Source organism: Stenella coeruleoalba (genome assembly GCF_951394435.1).
Source record: "Stenella coeruleoalba genome assembly, chromosome: 1".
NCBI classification, from domain to species: Eukaryota; Metazoa; Chordata; class Mammalia; order Artiodactyla; family Delphinidae; genus Stenella; species Stenella coeruleoalba.
Genome location: NC_137169.1, coordinates 116,937,991 through 116,957,154, shown reverse-complemented (window position 1 = coordinate 116,957,154; position 19,164 = coordinate 116,937,991). Strand labels below are relative to the sequence as shown.

Here is a 19,164-nt window from a genome sequence, read left to right as displayed (position 1 = left end):
GAAACTACCCTGGGCTGCTCCAGCACTCTGATGCTGAGATTCTCCAATTGTGCTCCTTGATTGGATTAGATTAGAATCACCTCGGGGGGGGGGCTTTTTCGTCTCCCACCGTGCAGAACTCCCATTTCCAGAAAGATGAAGTAGACATACTTATCCCCATTCCTCCTGCTAACAACCTCCAAAACTCCAGGCATTATATATAAAACTAGTACAAGATAACTCCAAAAGATGGAGAGAAGGCAGACCAGGCAGGGATCTCAGCACCCAAGGAACGCAACAGTTGAGTTCCCTGGGTTCTTGTTGCCTCACATCTCCCAGACCTGTTGCTGGAGAAGCCAGGGACCCAGAAATGCCGATGAACACAGACCAAAAAAAAAAAAAAAACTCCCAAGAGAAGCCCGCTTTCTCTAGCCAGAGGACCAGGAAATGGGCAGCTGCACATGACAGAAAACTTTCAGACAATAACAGCTCTACTCCAGCCAAACATCACAGAAAAAACCTATCACCCTCATACTCATCCCACCAGCAGTGTCAGAAACTAGATTTCTGCCCTCACCACGCTGTAAGGAGATGCTCCACCCTTACCTTCTTCCTGTCAGTATCAGAGACGCCTGAACGGGAAGCTGGGACGCCAGGAAGTCCACCTATGGGTGATAACAAGGCCTCCTGCTCTCCTCGCTGGGGTTTCAGAAGAGTCCCAGTGCTGAGTTATAACTTTTACCACCACCCAGGGTCAGGATGCAGAGCATCATGGGAGATCACGTGACCAACAGTAATGAGGCACTCCTGCCCCACCAGAGTGGTATCAGCTGAAGCCAGTAAATGATCTAGCCTTCCACCCACACCTAATGGTAAGGAGGCAGCGCTCCCCTCCCCCCACCAGCACATCAGCAGAGAAGAGAAATCTTGCCAAAACAGACGTAATTAAGATCCAGAAAGTCATAACGTAATACCCAAACCATCCAGGTTTCAATCAAAAATCACTTATCATTCCAGGAACCAAGAAAATCTCAACAAGAATGAGAAAAGACAATGAAAAGATGCCAGTACTGGCACAAAAACAGAAACATAGATCAATGGAACAGGATAGAAAGCCCAGAGACAAACCCACGCACATATGGTCACCTTATCTTTGATAAAGGAGGCAAGAATATACAATGGAGAAAAGACAGCCTCTTTAATAAGTGGTGCTGGGAAAACTGGACAGCTACATGTAAAAGAATGAAATTAGAACACTTGCTAACACCATACACAAAAATAAACTCAAAATGGATTAAAGACCTAAATGTAAGGCCAGACACTATAAAACTCTTAGAGAAAAACATAGGCAGAACACTCTATGGCATAAATCACAGCAAGATCCTTTTTGACCCACCTCCTAGAGAAATGGAAATAAAAACAAAAATAAACAAATGGGACCTAATGAAACTTAAAAACTTTTGCACAGCAAAGGAAACCATAAATAAGACGAAAAGGCAACCCTCAGAATGGGAGAAAATATTTGCAAACAAAGCAACTGACAAAGGATTAATTTCCAAAATACAGAAGCAGTTCATGTAGCTCAATATCAAAAAAACAACCCAATCTGAAAATGGGCAGAAGATCTAAATAGACATTTCTCCAAAGAAGATATACAGATTGCCAACAAACACATGAAAAGATGCTCAACATCATTAATCATTAGAGAAATGCAAATCAAAACTACAATGAGGTATCACCTCACACCAGTCAGAATGGCCATCATCAAAAATTCTACAAACAATAAATGCTGGAGAGGGTGTGGAGAAAAGGGTACCCTCTTGCACTGTTGGTGGGAATGTAAATTGATACAGCCACTATGGAGAACAGAATGGAGGTTCCTTAGAAAACTAAAAATAGAACTACCATACGACCCAGCAATCCCACTACTGGGCATATACCCTGAGAAAACCATAATTCAGAGTCATGTACCACAATGTCCAGTGCAGCTCTATTTACAATAGCCAGGACATGGAAGCAACCTAAGTGTCCATCGGCAGATGAATGGATAGAGAAGATGTGGCACATATATACACTGGAATATTAGCCATAAAAAGAAACGAAACTGAGTTATTTGTAGTAAGGTGGATGGACCTAGAGTCTGTCATACACAGTGAAGTAAGTCAGAAAGAGAAAAACAAATACCGTATGCTAACACATATATATGGAATCTAAAAAAAAAAAAAATGGTTCTGATGAACCTAGGGGCAGGACAGGAATAAAGACACAGACATAGAGAATGGACCTGAGGACACGGGGAGGAGGAAGGGTAAGCTGGGACGAAGTGAGAGAGTGGCACTGACATATACACACTACCAAATGTAAAATAGATAGCTAGTGGGAAGCAGCTGCATAGCACAGGGAGATCAGCTCGGTGCTTTGTGACCACCTAGAGGGGTGGGATGGGGCAGGGGAGGGAGATGCAAGCCGGAGGGGATATGGGGTATATGTATACATATAGCTGATTCATTTTATTATACAGCAGAAACTAACACAACATTGTAAAACAATTATACTCCAATAAAAATGTTAAAAAAAAAAAGATGACAGAATTATCTGACAAGGACTTTAAAGTGGTCTTCATAAAAATGCTTCAACAAACAATTATGAATATGCTTGAAACAAATGAAAAAACAAAGTCTCAGCGAAGAAATAAAAGATTTAATTGCAACACCCAGGCTACACCCATATTAATTGAATTAAATTTGCTGAGCGTTCACAGCCAGCAGCAATTTTTTTTTTAACTCGCCCAAGATTCCAAAGAGCAGCCAAGTTTGAGAACTAGTGCTCCAACTCATGGTTCTCAAACAAAGGTATCTATCAGAATCAGCTGGAAAACATGATCAAGGCACAGAGATCCAACCCATCTGCTACTTCAAGCCTGGGCCTCTATATTTTCATCAGTTTCCACGTGATTCTAATAGACACCAAAGTTTGATAACAGATGCCTTAAGTAATCAAAGAAATTTGCAGGTGATTCCTCTCACTTGAGGCTGCAAAAATCTTGACCTGAAGGAGGAAAGAGCAGCATTTAAGTGACCTTGAAGCAAGAGGTAAAGTTTCAATCATACTTAAAAAAGAAAAAAAAAAAAAGTTTCAGGGCTTCCCTGGTGGCGCAGTGGTTGAGAGTCCACCTGCCGATGCAGGGGACACGGGTTCGTGCCCCGGTCCGGGAGGATGCCGCATGCCGCAGAGCGGCTGGGCCCGTGAGCCATGGCCGCTGAGCCTGCGCGTCCGGAGCCTGTGCTCCGCAACGGGAGAGGCCACAGCAGTGAGAGGCCCGTGTACCGCAAAAAAAAAAAAAAAAAGTTTCAATCATACTTTGGATATGCGTGCCCAGGATACAGTGTGTTTAACCTGGGCTGCCAAATTTAAGAGAAAGCAATCCACACATATTGAGGACCAGTTTGAAAATGTAGTTACAGTACAGGTTAAATCCGTTTATGGGAAATAGCATGGGAGCGAAATAATATGTTAGCTGTCACTTGGCCCATGGGAGACATTAATCTTCTTCTTGGCAGAAAAATAAAACGCTTCCACATGAGTCCCTCTTCCCATCCAAAGAGACCAAAACAAAAAGGAAGAGTTTATAATCAAGATAGAAAAAAAGGACACAACCAAGGAGCTTTTCCATTGTGCACTGTGGGCTAAGATTTCCAACCAAAAGGCAACATCTCCTGGGCTGGAAGTTTTTTGGCATTTATACTTTCCTAGAGGGACCCTGGAGGCTCCAAGTGGAGTGGAGAGAACCAGTCCTCAGAAACGGAGCTGAGAAATGCAAGGAAGAGGGCATGGAAGTTGACAGGAGGAAGAGGTGTGGTAAGGGTGGATGGATCACCACCGTTAGACAGGAAGTGCACGGGCAGGAGCCCAGCAAAGAGTAACTCTCCCCAGGAAGGAAGGGCCTCCCAAAGCCCCTCTCCTGCCTGTCTCGGCTTTTCCACTTACTCATTGATGCCTCAGTTTCATATCTGGAGACCATCAACAGGACCCACCAGAGAGGCCCACCAAAGGTGGCCTGTTGCCCACTGGCACACAGCAGCTGACCAGTCCCTTGGTCACAGGTTTAACCCCAATGGGAGGAGCTGAGACCACCACCTTTAATAGTCCATTTGCCCATTCAATCCAACTTAGAAAGATGGTCTCAGTGTCCTCACTGGAAGCAAAAACCCCTACCCTCAGGGGGCCACTGTAAAGATTAAATTAGTTTGCATATGTAAAATTCTGAGAACCATGCGTTGAAAGTGGTGAGTACTGGATAAACATTAGTTCTTGGTATCTTGAAGCATATTCAGCACAGAAGTTAATAGTGCCAGACTGCCAGGGTTAGACTCAGGGGTCTATCCATTACTAAATGTGGGCTGTGAGCAAGTTACTCTGCCTCTCTATGCCTCGGCTTCCCCATCAGTAAAACTCAAACGATGAGAGTACCTTAACTCGTAGGGCTGTTGGGGAAGATTAATCATTTCCTAGAAAGAGCTTGGCACAGTGCCTAGAACATAGTAAGTGCTTTGTAAATGATAGTGATTATTATGTTAGCTTTCTACGATGTGAACAGCATGAGGCAGGTATGTGGGGAGTCCTCTTCATCCTTGAGGAGCTTGTAGCCTAGATCAACAGATAAGAAATGCACAAACAGAACCAGCAAGGAGGAGCAGCACACAATAGGGGACACGCGATGATTCTGCAAGCATGCAAAGTGTTTCTAACACGCTTCCACACAGGTTAATGGAGTTCAGAACATTCTGAATACAGGGTGCGTTGAGCAAATGCCCTCTTCTTGGCTACCCCTTGGTAGGGAGTCCCAGGTCTCATTCACCTCTCAAGGCTGATCATTTCAACAGTTCTCCCGGAAAGCACTGCAGCTTCAAGAATAAATGGGGGTAGTAACCACTGTCCTCAGTTCTCATGGATGGAGCCATAAAAGTGTAAGACACACAAGTCTCGTTGAAGTGCTGCAGAAAACCAACTGCGTTACATGCGGTGGGTAGGGGACCAGGGGTTCTAAAGTGTCCCAACACTCTGGGCACAGAACTTGCTGGAAGCGCCATTTTCAGTAACTTTTAAAGCTATAGCTGCTCCAGTGTTTGAAACATGATGCTTAATATAAAAATTGAAAAAGGAATTGTAAGCATCACAAGGTATTAATTAATCCCATCATGCAAGATTCCTTCTGCTTAGATTACCTCTGCTTAAAGACATATTTATCCAAGAAATTCAGAGAAAGGTAGTGAATACAGGCAACATACAGTACTTAACAAGATTCTGTGATTTTTAATCCGAACAAGGATTAAAAGACTGGAACAAATGTGATGGGGGCATGTACCAGAAGCTAATTAACCCCTCCTTATTCCTTCCCAAGGAGGCTGACAGCTATTTTAAGTCCACAAAGTAGTCACGCTGTCTGATTTGCAACTTTGGGAATTAAGAATAATATGGCCGCTAGGTGCTTTAAGCAGGCATGTAAAATGAAGATAATACACTACTAGGCCTCTGACTTATTAAAAAAACAGAGTGGGGACTTCCCTGGCGGTTAAGAATCCACCTGTCAATATAGGAGACACGGATTCGATCCCTGGTCCAGGAAGATCCCACATACCGCAGAGCAACTAAGCCCATGCACCACAGCTACTGAGCCTGCGCTCTAGAGCCCACAAGCCACAACTACTGAGCCCACGTGCCACAACTACTGCAGTCTGCACACTCTAGTATCTGCGTGCCGCAACTACTGAGCCCGCATGCTGCAACTACTGAAGCCCGCACACCTAGAGCCCGTGCTCCACAAGAGAAGCCACCGCAATGAGAAGCCCGCGCACCACAACGAAGACCCAACGCAGCCAAAAACTAAATATATAAAAATTTTTTAAAAAGAGTGTATGATCATTCCTAGATTAAAATCATGCACAGATGAAATTTAAATCGCAATCTGCAGGACTAAACAACAACAGTAATAAAAATAACGACCCACTCTGTTCCAGGCACTGTGCTAGGAGTTTGCGTGCGTAACTCGTTTGCACTAACCCTATGAGGTATGAGATACCTGTATCCTCTTTTTACAGATGAGGATACTAAAGGAGAGATGTTAAGTAACTCGCACAAGTTCACACAGCAAGTGAGGGATGGAGCCAAGATTTGAACCCAAACGCAATTTGGCTCCTGAACCCATTTATGCTATGCTGTCAACCTAATTTATGTCATAAAAACTATAAAATAGAAAATTAGAGGAAATAAAGAATTGGGGGTAAAGGGTATTAGTTCATTAACAAGAACACAACAGGTTGAAAATATTTTTTTTTACTAATGACAATTATCTATTCCTAAAATTGGCCATGTGTTCTATAATCAAAGATTCTAATTCCATTGCATATCTGTCACTGGAATTCCATTTAATTCAGGAAAAATGCTTACCTGGCATTTCCTTTGGAAGGCAGTGGCACTCTGTGAGGTGAAGGGTAATGGGGATACCTCCTGGGATCAGAGACTAGTCTCACTAGGGACTGAGAGGTACAGGCCTGAAGCAAGAGAAAAAGCTGGGAGGAGACTAGAGCCAGCTGAGGCATCTCCCACTCTTGGGTGATACAGGAGGGTCCTGGCAGTCCTTGCGGGGAGCATCTTAGAAATTATATTCATTGATTCAAAATACATTTTCTATATGCGAAACACTGCAGTCAGCACTGCAGAAGACACAAGTGGGCAGAGGGACAGGGACCCTAATGATGACAATGGGGGGATGAAAACCGGACAAGGGCAAGCAGCCATAATCCATAGCAGGGTCTGCTCAGTCCCTTCCACACAGAGGAGGGTCTGGTAACATCCACTTCACTGAGAGACAGTGGAATGGGCCTAAGAGATGGATGGGGAATCACAGGGAGGGTTGAGGGAAGGGTAGGTACCCCAGTTGGGTTGAAGCATAGGGTGATTAAAGGGAACTGTTCAAAACCAGAGAGCCCTGAATTGCCAGGCTAAGAATTTTTGGACCTAATATAGTAGGCTTATAGACTTTTAGTGTCTTTGAGGAGAAGGCTATCATAATTATATTTCAGGATAATTAACAGAGCAAAAGTTTATAGGGTAAAGTGGAGGCCTCCAGAAGGTAACTGAAACAGTATGGTGAGAGGTGATAAGCATCTGAACCAGCCAGAGGTGAGACAAGGAGGAACAGACAGGATGCATGGATGGATATCACTGTGAAAATTCAAGGACACACCTCATTTGAAGTGGGGGGACGGGGTGGGGGGTATCTGGGGAAAGCCTGGCCACAATGGGTACTCAATCAACAGCCAATGAGTCCACTGCTCCGAAGTGTCAAGCTTGGTGTCTGAGAAGATGGTTGGGTCATTTAAAGAAGTGTGAAGTCATCAGAGAAATTTGAATTCAACCTTGTTGAGCAACAGGGTTAGCAACACGTTCATTGGGGTAGAGATAGCCAGCAGGAAGCTAGAAATAAAGATCTGGAGTCTGGACTAGAGTTAGAGATCTAGGAGCCAACATGCATAATGAGGGGGGAGGGGGAAGGATGAAACTGAGCACTTACCTTAGAGGTCAATGTGCAGCAAAGAAGAGAAGGTACAGACAGGGGGATATGCATGGCCAATCGAGAGCCTGCAGAGAGCTGAGTGAGGCATCCCAAGAAAGACAAGGATAGGCTGTTCAGGGAGACAACTCAAAAAGAATGAGGACAGAGAAGGGTGACAGTAGAACAATTTCTACATGGCAGCCAGGAAAGAGGTGGGAAGGACACGGCCAGGGACTGAATGAATATTGAGAAACTGCAGAGAGTAGACCACTCTGTCGTGAGGCTTAGCTGTAAAAGGAAGAGGACAACATGTTAATGAAGAAAAAGGTGGAGAGAAGAGAGTTTTCACATAGAGAAGGTCACAGCACACTCCTGGGCAGAGGAGTGAGCCAGTAAGGGGAAAGATGGAACAATGCAAAGGTGGGGGTAGGGAGTGATGAGGTAATGAACAAAGACTCAGGAGAGGTGGGCTAGCAGCAGAGGGACGGCAGATGAATCTCAAAGAGAAAGAGGGAAAAAAAAAAACTAATCGGACTTCATAATTTAAAACTTTTGTGTTTCAGAAGACGATACCAAGAAAGTCAAAAGACCACCCACAGGATAGGTGAAAACACTTGCAGAGCTATATAATGGATTTGAATACAGAATATATAAAGCGCTCTTACAATTCAGTAATTTTTTTAAAAAAAGACAATCCAATTTAAAAATGGGCAAAAGATCTGAATAGACATTTCTCCAAAGATGTGAAAATGGCCAATAAACACATGAAAAGATGTTCTATATCATTATTCATCAGGGAAATGCAAATCAAAACCACAATGAGATACCACTCCATACCCACTAGGCTGGCTAGAATCAAAAAGCCAGATTATAAAAAGTGTCGGTGAGGATGCAGAGAAATCAGAATCCTAACACACTGCTGGTGGAAAAGTAAAATGGTGCAGCCACATCGGAAAACAATCTGGCAGTCCCACAGTGGTTAAACATAGTTACCATGTGATCCAGCAATTTCAGTCTTACCTGCCTACCCCTGAGAAATTTACGCATATATCACACAAAAATTTGTGCACAAAATGTTTACAGCAGCATTATTCATAATAGCTAAAAAACAAACAACCTTAATGTCCATCGACTGATAAATGGACAAACAAAATGTGGTATACCCATACAATGGAATATTATTCAGCCATAAAAAGGAATGGAGTCCTGATACATGCTACAATATGGAAGAACCCTGAAAACATCATGCAAAGTGAAAGAAGCCAATCACAAAAACCCACATACACCATGGTTCCATTTATATGAAATGTCCAGAATAGGCAAATCTAGAGACAGAAAGTAGATTAGTAGTTGCTTAGGGCTGGGGTGGATGCGGGTGGGGGAGATGATAGTTAAAGGGTGCAGTGATGAAAATGTTCTAAAATTGACTGTGCTGATGATTGCACAACACTATGAATATATTAAAAACTACTTAATGGTACATTTTAAATTAGCAAATTCTATGGTATGTGAGTTATAGCTCAATAAAGCTATTAGGGAAGAGGGAGTGGAGGAAAGAAGGAAGTTCTTTTTCCAAAAACAGGGAGGAAGGAAGAAAGTAGCAGAGACCAAGTCTGCAGCGTAGGGCAGGAAAGTGGGAAAGACGGAAAGGGGGGTGGGCATGGCTCCAGGCTGCTGGGGGAGCAGGATAAGGGCAGCAGGAGGTCACTGAGGAGCTAAGGGCAGCCTCAAGGCAATGAGGTGAGAGGAAGCAGATAATGATGGTCAAAGAAAGCATTCTGAAGGTTTGAGTTCCGGAAATAGCAGCATTACGAGTAAGCGATAATAAACAATGAGTCTGATTAGGGTCTTGAACACGGATGATTGGCAAAGGTCAGCATGACGAGTGAGTGTGAGATTCTGACCACTAAATGGACTGGGACATTTTGGAGCAAAGGAGACATGGCAAAATCATGAAATGTACAGATAAGGTAGAAATACATTTGCCCATCGAATTCCAAAACACCAGCTCCAGAGGAACACCCTGGGGCACCTGAGAGCAAAATAAGGGTGAATAAAAACAGGTATTATTTCTGAGAAGTGCTGTACCTTTGAGACTTATCATCCCCCAAAGATTCATCTGGTCCAGGCAGAAGATAACAATGGATATTAAAGCATCCAGACAAGTACCTAATAAGGTGAAATAATCTGCACTTCAATGATGACATCAGCGAATACACCAGGGCCTCTATCTGAATCCCTACTTGTCCACAATCCTGGAAGAAAGGACCCTTTGGGGGGTGGGCGGGGGAGGGGAGAGTGCACACCCAGAATATAGCAGAGTTGGTTCTGAGAGCTTTTTACCACACACCACAGGTTAGGTTTGAGTTAGAGTACCCCGTTTATGGTGAACCAACATATGTAATGTCCTAATCTGGAAGCCCTCAAGACAGCGTGTTCGAGAGGCATCCGCAGGTAGCCTGCTGTGTGGGGTTATTGTAACCTCGAAAATCTACATCATGGAAACCATCAGCCAGTGAAGCCATTTAGCAAGGAGGGAATAATGGCCAGAGAATTCAGTTCAGATTTGACCGAGGACTCCCAAATCCCCCAAATCACTCAGCAATAAGACAATATACTTACTGCTTTCAGACTTTCTACAATTGGAAATTTCTTCCGCTTGATAAATAATTTGATGTTGCTGGCTATATATATATATGTACCTGATGTTGGGGGAGGGGGCTATACACAGAAGCACGAGACAAGGTACTCAAAGAACACTCGACATCGCTGGAGAAGCTATATGCAGAGGAGAAAGAACACCAAATTTTATGGTTGACCATGATCCAAGGATGGCTTTGGCAATATCTCTCATCCCACGTGCACTCCTGCACTGTGACCTTGACACTCCCCACCAAGAAATGAAGAATACTTCTCCTCCCCTTGAATCTGAGCCAGCCTATGGCCCGATTTGACCAAGAGAATGCAGCAGAAGTGACTCTGTGTAACTTTGGTGGCCAGGCCTTAAGAGCTTCCACCTTCGCTGCTTGGAACACTCCCTCTTGAAAGCCAGCTGCCAGATCAAAGGGCCACCATGCTGTAAGGAAATGCAAGCTACCCAGTGCAGAGAACCTGCACACGGAGGACTACCAAAGCACAGCCATGGGAGTGAAGCCTTCTAGGACCTTCCAGCCCAGCCACAGCAGAATGAAGCCAAGTGAGTGATCCAGTCCACACCACATGCAACAGAAGAACAGCCCAGCCAAGCCCTGCCTGAACTCCTGACCCACGAATCATGAGCAGATTAAACAGACATTGTTTTATGCCACTGAGTTTTGGGGTAGGCTGTTAAGCAGCAACAGATAACTGAAACCAACTTGAAGCCAGGAAACTAGGGATGAGTTCTGGTTCTGTTCTCACCTAGCTATGGGACCCTGGGTCGACGACTTCCCCTCTGGACCTCAACTTCCTCATCTGTAAAATGAGGAGGCTGTACGAGGTGAGCTCAGGTGCTTCCCAGTTCTGACAGGCTGTGCCACACATGCCCAGACCAGTGAATGGGCTACGCAACGAGAGCTACGAATACAGAGGGAGCTACTACTTCAGGATGAAGCTAAGGAACCATGGACGAGGAATCCAAAGGACTGGAGTGTGAGGCTTAAATGAGGCAGCACCTAGGACAATACATGGTCCATAGTAAGTGCTCACTAAGTATCGGCTATAATCATTATTCTTTCATCTTATCAGTTCTGTGACTCTGGACAAGTTAATCTCTCCGATCCCCAATGTTTTCGTCTGAAAAACAGAGATAACACTAATGTCCCAATTTCCACATGAGGAAAATTTTGTGTGTGTGAACGTCGCAGGCAAATCAAAAATCACCTACAAACGTCAGGCATAACTATGTTATTAATACCCTTATTCTTTGCACCACTGTCATGAGAAGTCTTCTTCTCACCCAGCAAGCAGAGACAGCCAGTTGACGGCACCAGCCACCAGGAAGGCATACTGGGAGAGGGAGAGGGAGAGACAAATACAAAGGAGCCACACAGCTTTCAAGCCGAGAAGGATTTTACCGCCCACCCACCAGCAACCGTCAGTGAGCCAGGTGCCCTTTCTGACACGGAGGGCACTATCCCCTAAGAGCAGCTCCCAGACCAAGGTTTTAATCTTGAAAGAGCCTAGCACTAAAAGTTTGAATAATTTTCTACATCAGAGTCAGAGAGGCCAACAACCTAAGGGTGCCCCACCAGTGAACCGTGAATCAGACCAACCGCCCAGCACAGAGTCAACATTCCATAAAAAATATTAAATGAATAAGCATTGCATTTGAGAGTCTGAAGTCAAAGCTCCCAGGTTTAAATCCTGTCTCCGCCATACCCAGCCATGTGCAATAAAGCAGGCAACATATCCTCATTTATAAGGTATAAGGAGACCCACCTCCGGGGAAGCGGTGAGAATTACATGAAGTCCCGCCAGGTGAAAAACCTCTAGGATCCTACTTGATAGTTCAATGCACCGTGTGTTTTTTAAGTGCACAGAACCTCTGACACCCAGATGCCCTTCAACCCTGGCCATAACCTTTTCAATCTCCGCGGCACCCTGAAAATGAGCGGCATGCATCCAAAAAGTCATTCCATCCAGTGTTGATTCTGAAAAACTGCCAACCCTTGGGAGGGAAGGACCTGGGCTCATTTTCCAGGAGTTTCTGACAAGGCAGCGCTAATACATTTACATTTCACAGCCCGTGCTTTTCCAAAACAAGGAATGAGTGTGGTGTGGATTTAACCCTGAAAACCCAGTGATCGTGCAGTTCCACGGACACTGCTCGGGAGGGATGGGAAAACCAGCCAGATGAGGTGCTTGCCCAGGTGCTCATGAGACAGAAAAGCTTCTGCTTCCACCTCTACTCAGGTATTGGCTGACATGATTTGAATGTACTGGTGTCCAGCCTCGGTTACCAAGAGCTGGGAGTTAGGACCCAGTTCTCAAGGTCAGCCCTGTCCTTTCTTCCCTACCTCACCATTCTCAAAGCAGAACCCATGGTTCACCATGTCCCACATCTGCATCGGGAACACAGCTGGGACCAACTCTGGTTCCCCTTCCTCTTATGGAGCACCACTGTGTGTGAATCCAGGCAAGTTACTATAGGAACTACACCACACAACCCCCAGACATTTGCTTAGAAAAGAAACTACATGTTGGGAAAGAGAGGGTGAGATCCAGCAAGCTGGAGGCAAGCCTGAAGCCACTGTTTCTCAAAGTCTGGTCCCAAACACCTGCATTAAATCACCTGGAATGCTCCTTAGAGGTGCACAGTCCTGGGCTCTCCCCAGAGGTGTCAGACTAGAATTGGAGGTGGCAAGAATCCGACTCTAACAACCTAGGTTATGAGTCCTAGCGAGGATCAAATGCAGAGACTGTGAGAAAAGAATTAAAAGGTTAAAAACACTTTAATTCTGATCTTTCTTCTTCTGATCATTCTTGCAAAACAGAGCCCTGATGAACCAAACAAGACAAAAGCCAATTTCCCAGTTTACGCGTGTCCAAGAAAATTAAATCATGACGTGATGAAAACTCATACTTTAAAATTTAAAAACCTGCTCACCAAAGCAACAGGCCCGGACAAAAATTAACCCAAACATCCTATATTAGACCAACCAGCTCTATTCTGAGAGAAGCAAGATAAGATCTTGGCTACAGCCCCACTCTGGTCCCAGCCATACCCAGTAATTCAGCTCTGCATTCCACTGCAGGGTTTGATGTCTGGGGAAACAGGGGGTGCCCTCCTAGCTCTAGCAAATATGGCTGGGGGAAGGTTATTCAGGGAGAAAAGAAAAGGTAAGATTTAACAACTCACACATCTCCATGAGAAGGAAGAACAATCGAAAGTAACTGACCACATTGGACTCATATCAGACACTCAAAAAGATGTCTCAAGAACTGAAGCAAAGAGCTACCTGATGGAGTAACCCTTGCCTGAGATGCTAACAGCCTGCCATCTACAAAGCCATTAAGGAGAAAAAGGGAATGAAGGCTCTCTCCACATCGAAAGTACTACCTTTTCAAAACCAGAAGACACAACCTACTTGGAGGGGTAGTATTTTCTGTCACTCACCAGTGACAGGCACACAGTAGGTGCTGAGCATCCCTGAGTCTTGGGGGGAGGGCGTCAAGCTGCATGAAGGAAGAGGAGAAACACTCTTCCCCTGTGATAAGCAGCAGGAACCCCAGCTGTAATCTCAGAAACCAGAACTCCTCATTCTGGGAAGTGCATCACGGTGGGGGGGGGGGCAGCCTTCTTCACACCTCATGGTGCAGTACAGAGGCTTCCGCCCCGCCCCCTCTCCCAAGGATGGACCTGGGGCTTTGAGCTGAAAATTCCAGTCACCCCCGATAAATTCTTCAGCAGCGGTCCCCTACTAGCTGTTGAAACTTAACATTAAGCCACAGAACTAGTAACCGGACAGCTTTCACCACACCTCCCCCCTTCAATGACTGGCACTTGCAAAGGAGTCGTGGCAAATAAGGCGTTTAGGAAGTGACTCTGACACCTGGCCGGGGTTACCTGGAATCTAAAAACAAAAACCACCCCTGTATTATTTTCTTCAATCGGGAAGCGGGTATTCCCCCTTTAAAAGACCTTCCTGAAAGCACCTCTCCCAAGGGATCCCAACAGGTTAAATAACACCAAAGCTTCCCTAAACCGATTCTAAAGAACCACGTCCAGGCTGCGCTCACCCACTGGCTTCTCCTCCTCAGAAGAAGGGATCCGGGAAGTAACTCAATCAGTCCTGGATGGGTAAGGATGGGGGAGTCTGCAGGTGGGAGGAGGGGGGTGAAGCAATACCGCTCAAACTTTGCAGTTGCTCTTTAGCAGTTCTGGGCAGGAGCCCGCGGAATACTATACAGAGAAGGGGAGTCACCCTCCCTAACAGAAAGGCCCCCAAATCAGCCTAACCCACCAGCTCTGCGTCCGGGATGGCTGCGCATCCCGTCCACTCACACATGCCCCTCCGGGGCAGTCCCCTCCCTGAGGCCCCCTCACCTTGGCCTCGAAGCAGATGCCGTGCTGGAAGGCGTCCTCGTTGTGCAAGGGGATCCGCAGGTCGTGCCCATCGTCCACAAGGTTGTACTTGGTTTTGCTGGGCATGGTGACCCGCGGTGGACCGGCTCCTCCAGAGGCGGCGGCGGCGGTGGCAGGAAGGGGTTGGCGAGACCCAGGAGAGGGGAGGCGAGAGCTGGGGGCGACGGCGCGCGGAGGGGGCGCAAGCGGAGGGGCGCCCTGGCCGCGCGGCGGCCGTGGAAGCCGGGACTCGGAGCGACGCCGAGGGCCGGGCTGCAGCGGGCGGCGCGGATGCGGGCGACGCGAGCGGCGCTGTGGCCGCGCAATTCCTACCGGCGAGGAGGGTGGCGGGGGCGGCGGCGGGAGCTGGCGGCGCGACGACCGGGCTGGGGGAGGGGAGCAGTGGGCGCGCGGCCCGCGGCGGGACTGGGCGCGGCACTGGCCCGGGAGCAGTGGCGCGGACAGCCCGGGACAAGGAAGAAAAGGCGGCAGCGGCAGCGGAGCGGGGTGCCTGTCACGGAGACGCCGGATCAGCCGCGGGCGAGCGGCTCCTCCTGCGGGGTGGGCCCGGGCCGGCTCCTCCCGCGGGGCGTCCAGGCCCCGCCCGCCGCCGGGTCCGCCCCCGCGCTGCCCGCCGAGCAGGTGAAAGTCCCCGAGAGCGCCGCGCCCGGCCCTGCCCGCGTCCAGCGGCCAGACCCCGGGAACTTCGCCCTGGCCCTAGGCAGCCGGGGTCTCAGGAACCCGGGCTCAGTCCTGTTTTTGTTTTTGGCAGTCAGAGTCTGAGCCAAGCTACTGATAGCAGCAGCGGCGCCTTGGATTTTCTGTTTTTGTTTTTTGTTTTGGGAGGGGGAGGGGCGGTGTTGATTGTTTTGTTTTTATGTTTTACCAGGAAGGCCCAAGTCCTGGCCCATATATATATATGCAGATCTGCACTGAGAGTCCCCTTTTCTCTGGAGAATCAAGACTGCACCCAAATGGGAGAGTATCGCAAGTGCTTTGTGTTCGTCCCTTTGAGCCATGATTTGTGACTTGTGTATTGGGGGGTTGTGGAGATGCCTTTGGGGATGGTGTTAGTATTTAAAAGCCATCAGCCTTGTGGAAATGGAGTAGGCCAAAAAAGAGTACTAAGGACAAAAGAATCCATCACCTTTTTATTTTCTTGAACAACCTATAACCGGGTATGGACAAAATGAGCTTCCAAGTTATTTCTGTCTTATATTATTCTTCCTATCTTAGTAAGTGCTTGAGTTCAGTTTGCCTATTGTTAAAAGGAGGCCCATTCACTTTTCTCCTTTACATCAAGAGTTTTTTGCCAGGCAAAAATGTGCAAAGGAGGAGGTCAAAGGGGCAGTTACTGACCAATTATTTAGTATCTATCAAACCCCATGGGTAGAGGTACATGATAACTATGATTTACATGGCTTAATGTTACCCCAGAGTCACCAAAAGCAACCAAACAGGCCGGTGCCAAGGCCAGCCCAACCTGAGATCACTGAGACCAGATGGTCAGCTCCTCTGTTGAATTCATCAACTTAAACCCGCTTTTAATACCTTATGGACACATCCACCCAGGGCAACCTGAAACCTAAACGTCATTGACTGCTTGTTGTATAGTCAAGGTTTGGCGTCACCATAAAGCATCACAATGAAATTACTTGCAAAAGGCATGTCTTCCTATACTACTTCAATGATAAATTTATGTAAGAGAATGCATTATTGCCATAATTATATTTCTGGTTTTGTCCCATAGTGCTAACATACAATTGCCCTTTCCTATATATTGCCTACTCCCTATCTGCTGAAATTACTGCTCAAGATGTAGCATCTTCTGGGATATCTCCTTATATAAAATCAAGCTGATGACTAAAATTAATCACATATATTATGGTGTATAGACTTTATTCATAAATATTAGTAAGAACCAAAAATAATTTGCACTGAGGAAATGCACCACTAACCTTTTCATAAATACAGGACATGAAAGTCTAATCAGGCATGTTTGACTCTTTGAATGTCACCGTGGTTTTAATATGCATCATAATGCACTCTCTAAAACCTGGCACAGGAACTCAGCAACTAAAAGGCAAGACCTTAAGTACTTCATTTACATCTCATATTCCCTCCTGAATTTAAAAAGTCTTCTGAACTCCAAATGGCCTTTTTTTCTAGATTAACTTGGGTCCCACTGGACTGCTACATTTATCAGAATTTCATATCTAGCTCTGTAACACATTCTTTGTAGACCAGACACAAAAAGCTAAATCCCCAAAGGTATTTCAGGATCTAGTATAGAGACTACTACATGGTAGACATCCAATAATTATTTATGGAATTGAATAATAATAATAGCTAATATTCATTGAGCTTTCTCTATGTGTCAGGCATTGTTCTTAGAGCCTTGCCTGTATTATCTCATGTATTATTCACAACAACCCTTTGGTAAGCCCCATTTTATGAAGAAACTGAGGCAGAGAGGGCTACATAACTTGCCCAAGGTCACACACTTAAATTAGAAAGAAGCCAGAATTTGAATCCAATTCTTTGTCAAGAAGTGTTTCCATCGGCCTGGATTGTCATGAAAATCTTCTTTCTTATTGCAAACGACACGCATATCAAATGCAGGGTCCATGTTTTATTTAGGTGTATTTTGTTGCTAAACTATATTTATTCCACTTCAGTTAGGTGAAATGTTCCCAGAAGAAGAGGACTGTCCTCTGCTTTGGCCTACACCTACTATAACGTCAGAGCCAAACAGGCACAAAAACACCCTTCTTCCAGAAACAATGGGCATCCAAAGTAATTTCCTTTTTTTTAAGCAGTGATTTCAATCTTGTTTTTGCACCTTTAAATACAAGTGAATTTCACCCACAGCATTTCCAAATTTTTTTTAAGTTTTATTTCTTAAAGTGAATGATAGGTACGTGTATCACTTTCCACATCCGTCTGTATTTTAAACATTGCACAATACAATTTTAATCTGAAGTACATTTAATTAAAATATAAATTGCTAAAGCATACAATACTTCCTATGTTAAATTTTATTAAAACTTTGTTTAAAAATGAATTGGAAAAAATCCTAACACAGAACTTTAGAACTGGAAACTACTCAGAGATCCTCTAATCCAGCTCCTTCATAAAGCCAAAGGAATAGAAACCCAGAGAGGTTAAGTGATTTGCCTAATCATCACTATAGACTAGATCTCCTAACTCAGTAATCGTTTCATCACACGAATATGGGTTAAAAATAAATTACCAGCAAACTTTATTTGTAGCACACAGTTGGAACTGAGAAAATTAATTGGCTTTTGATCATAAAATACCTGCTTTTCTATGCTGAGCGCTTCCTGTGCATTGTCTCACTTGACCGTAAGAAGCAGGTACTATGAGTATCCACATTTTACAGATGAAGAAACTGAGGCTGGCAAGGGGAATAGCTTGTGTAGGTCATAGAGCGGTAAGTCCTAAGACTCCTTTCATGACTATAACCAACAAAGAATGAAGAGTATGTCAGCTTGCTCAGTACTGCTCGGATACACACACAGAACTCACAAAATCTTTATATAAATAATAGTATTAAATATTAACAACATGTAATGATTTCTTTCCATTAGCTAACAGTTAACTCCAAAAAGCTCCAATTATTTTTTCATGGCACCATTTTTACCTGACACTGTTTCCCCAGGCATATAGATTTAGAAATCATTAGCCCATTTTAACAGGTGGCAGTAAAGATGTTAAATGATTTCTCTGCCACTCCCCAAACATCCTCTATCACTAATAGTCTCTGATCCAAGTTTGGCTTATTATGATCTTTTCTTATGTAAGCAAAAATTTAGGATGTTTGCCCCATAAAAAAGATTATTCTTAAAGGTATCCCATATTCTGATGCTGGCCTACATCTTTTTCCCCTTAATTGAAACTGACTCCCTCACTTAACCCCCTTTATAAGGGCAAGCCACATTTCCTATTGAGTCATTTATTTCTGTTTTAAAGGTAAATCTTTCTACAAAATTATGCAAGTTATATTTTTATAAATGGAATACTTTTTCTAATCAACTCCCAGACAGGTATAACTTTTGGGTTCCAAGCTTTCCTCAACAGCTCAGTAGTACGGGCAAAATTAGAGGAGGAGGGAATGCATGTTGAGTGGGAGGAAGTGGCAGGAGATCCCTCCCTCTGTAGCACTTTCCTCACACACCCCAGGACCAGAGAGGCATGAAACAAACAGATCGAAGGGTATGGCTATTTTCAGAGGGCCTGCAGACTGCTTAACAGCCTTCTTCCTCTTGGAACACTTGTGGAGAATTAAGAGATCTAGAGAAAGGAATAAGATCTGAAGAATTTTGAGTTGAAGAAAGAAGGCTGGGTTTCCCTTTTTCTTATACATTCTTCTAAGAATCTCTCTCGGATGGTGTAGCCATTCCCTGCTTCTAATTCAAAAGATTCTTTTTCAAGTTAAAGTTAATAGCTGGGCTTCTTAGCCCTGCTTAATATTTCAGGTAAGAAATATTTATTGATTCGATGGCTTTTGGTCAAAAAGCCTTTCCATCAAAGGTAATAAAATAATATTTAACAAATATTCCTG

The 19,164-nt window shown here is 44.9% G+C and overlaps 1 protein-coding gene across 1 annotated transcript in view; it reads right to left on the bottom strand.

Annotated features, from left to right (window-relative positions):
* Window positions 1-14,918, bottom strand: part of NOS1AP (nitric oxide synthase 1 adaptor protein) — a 289,665-nt gene extending 274,747 nt beyond the window's left edge. Inside the window, exon 1 of the mRNA XM_079913809.1 lies at window positions 14,562-14,918. Coding sequence (XP_079769935.1) covers window positions 14,562-14,666 — 105 coding nt within the window. The 5' untranslated portion in view covers window positions 14,667-14,918. The remainder of the gene's footprint in view (window positions 1-14,561) is intronic.
* Between the last annotated feature and the right edge of the window lie 4,246 nt (window positions 14,919-19,164).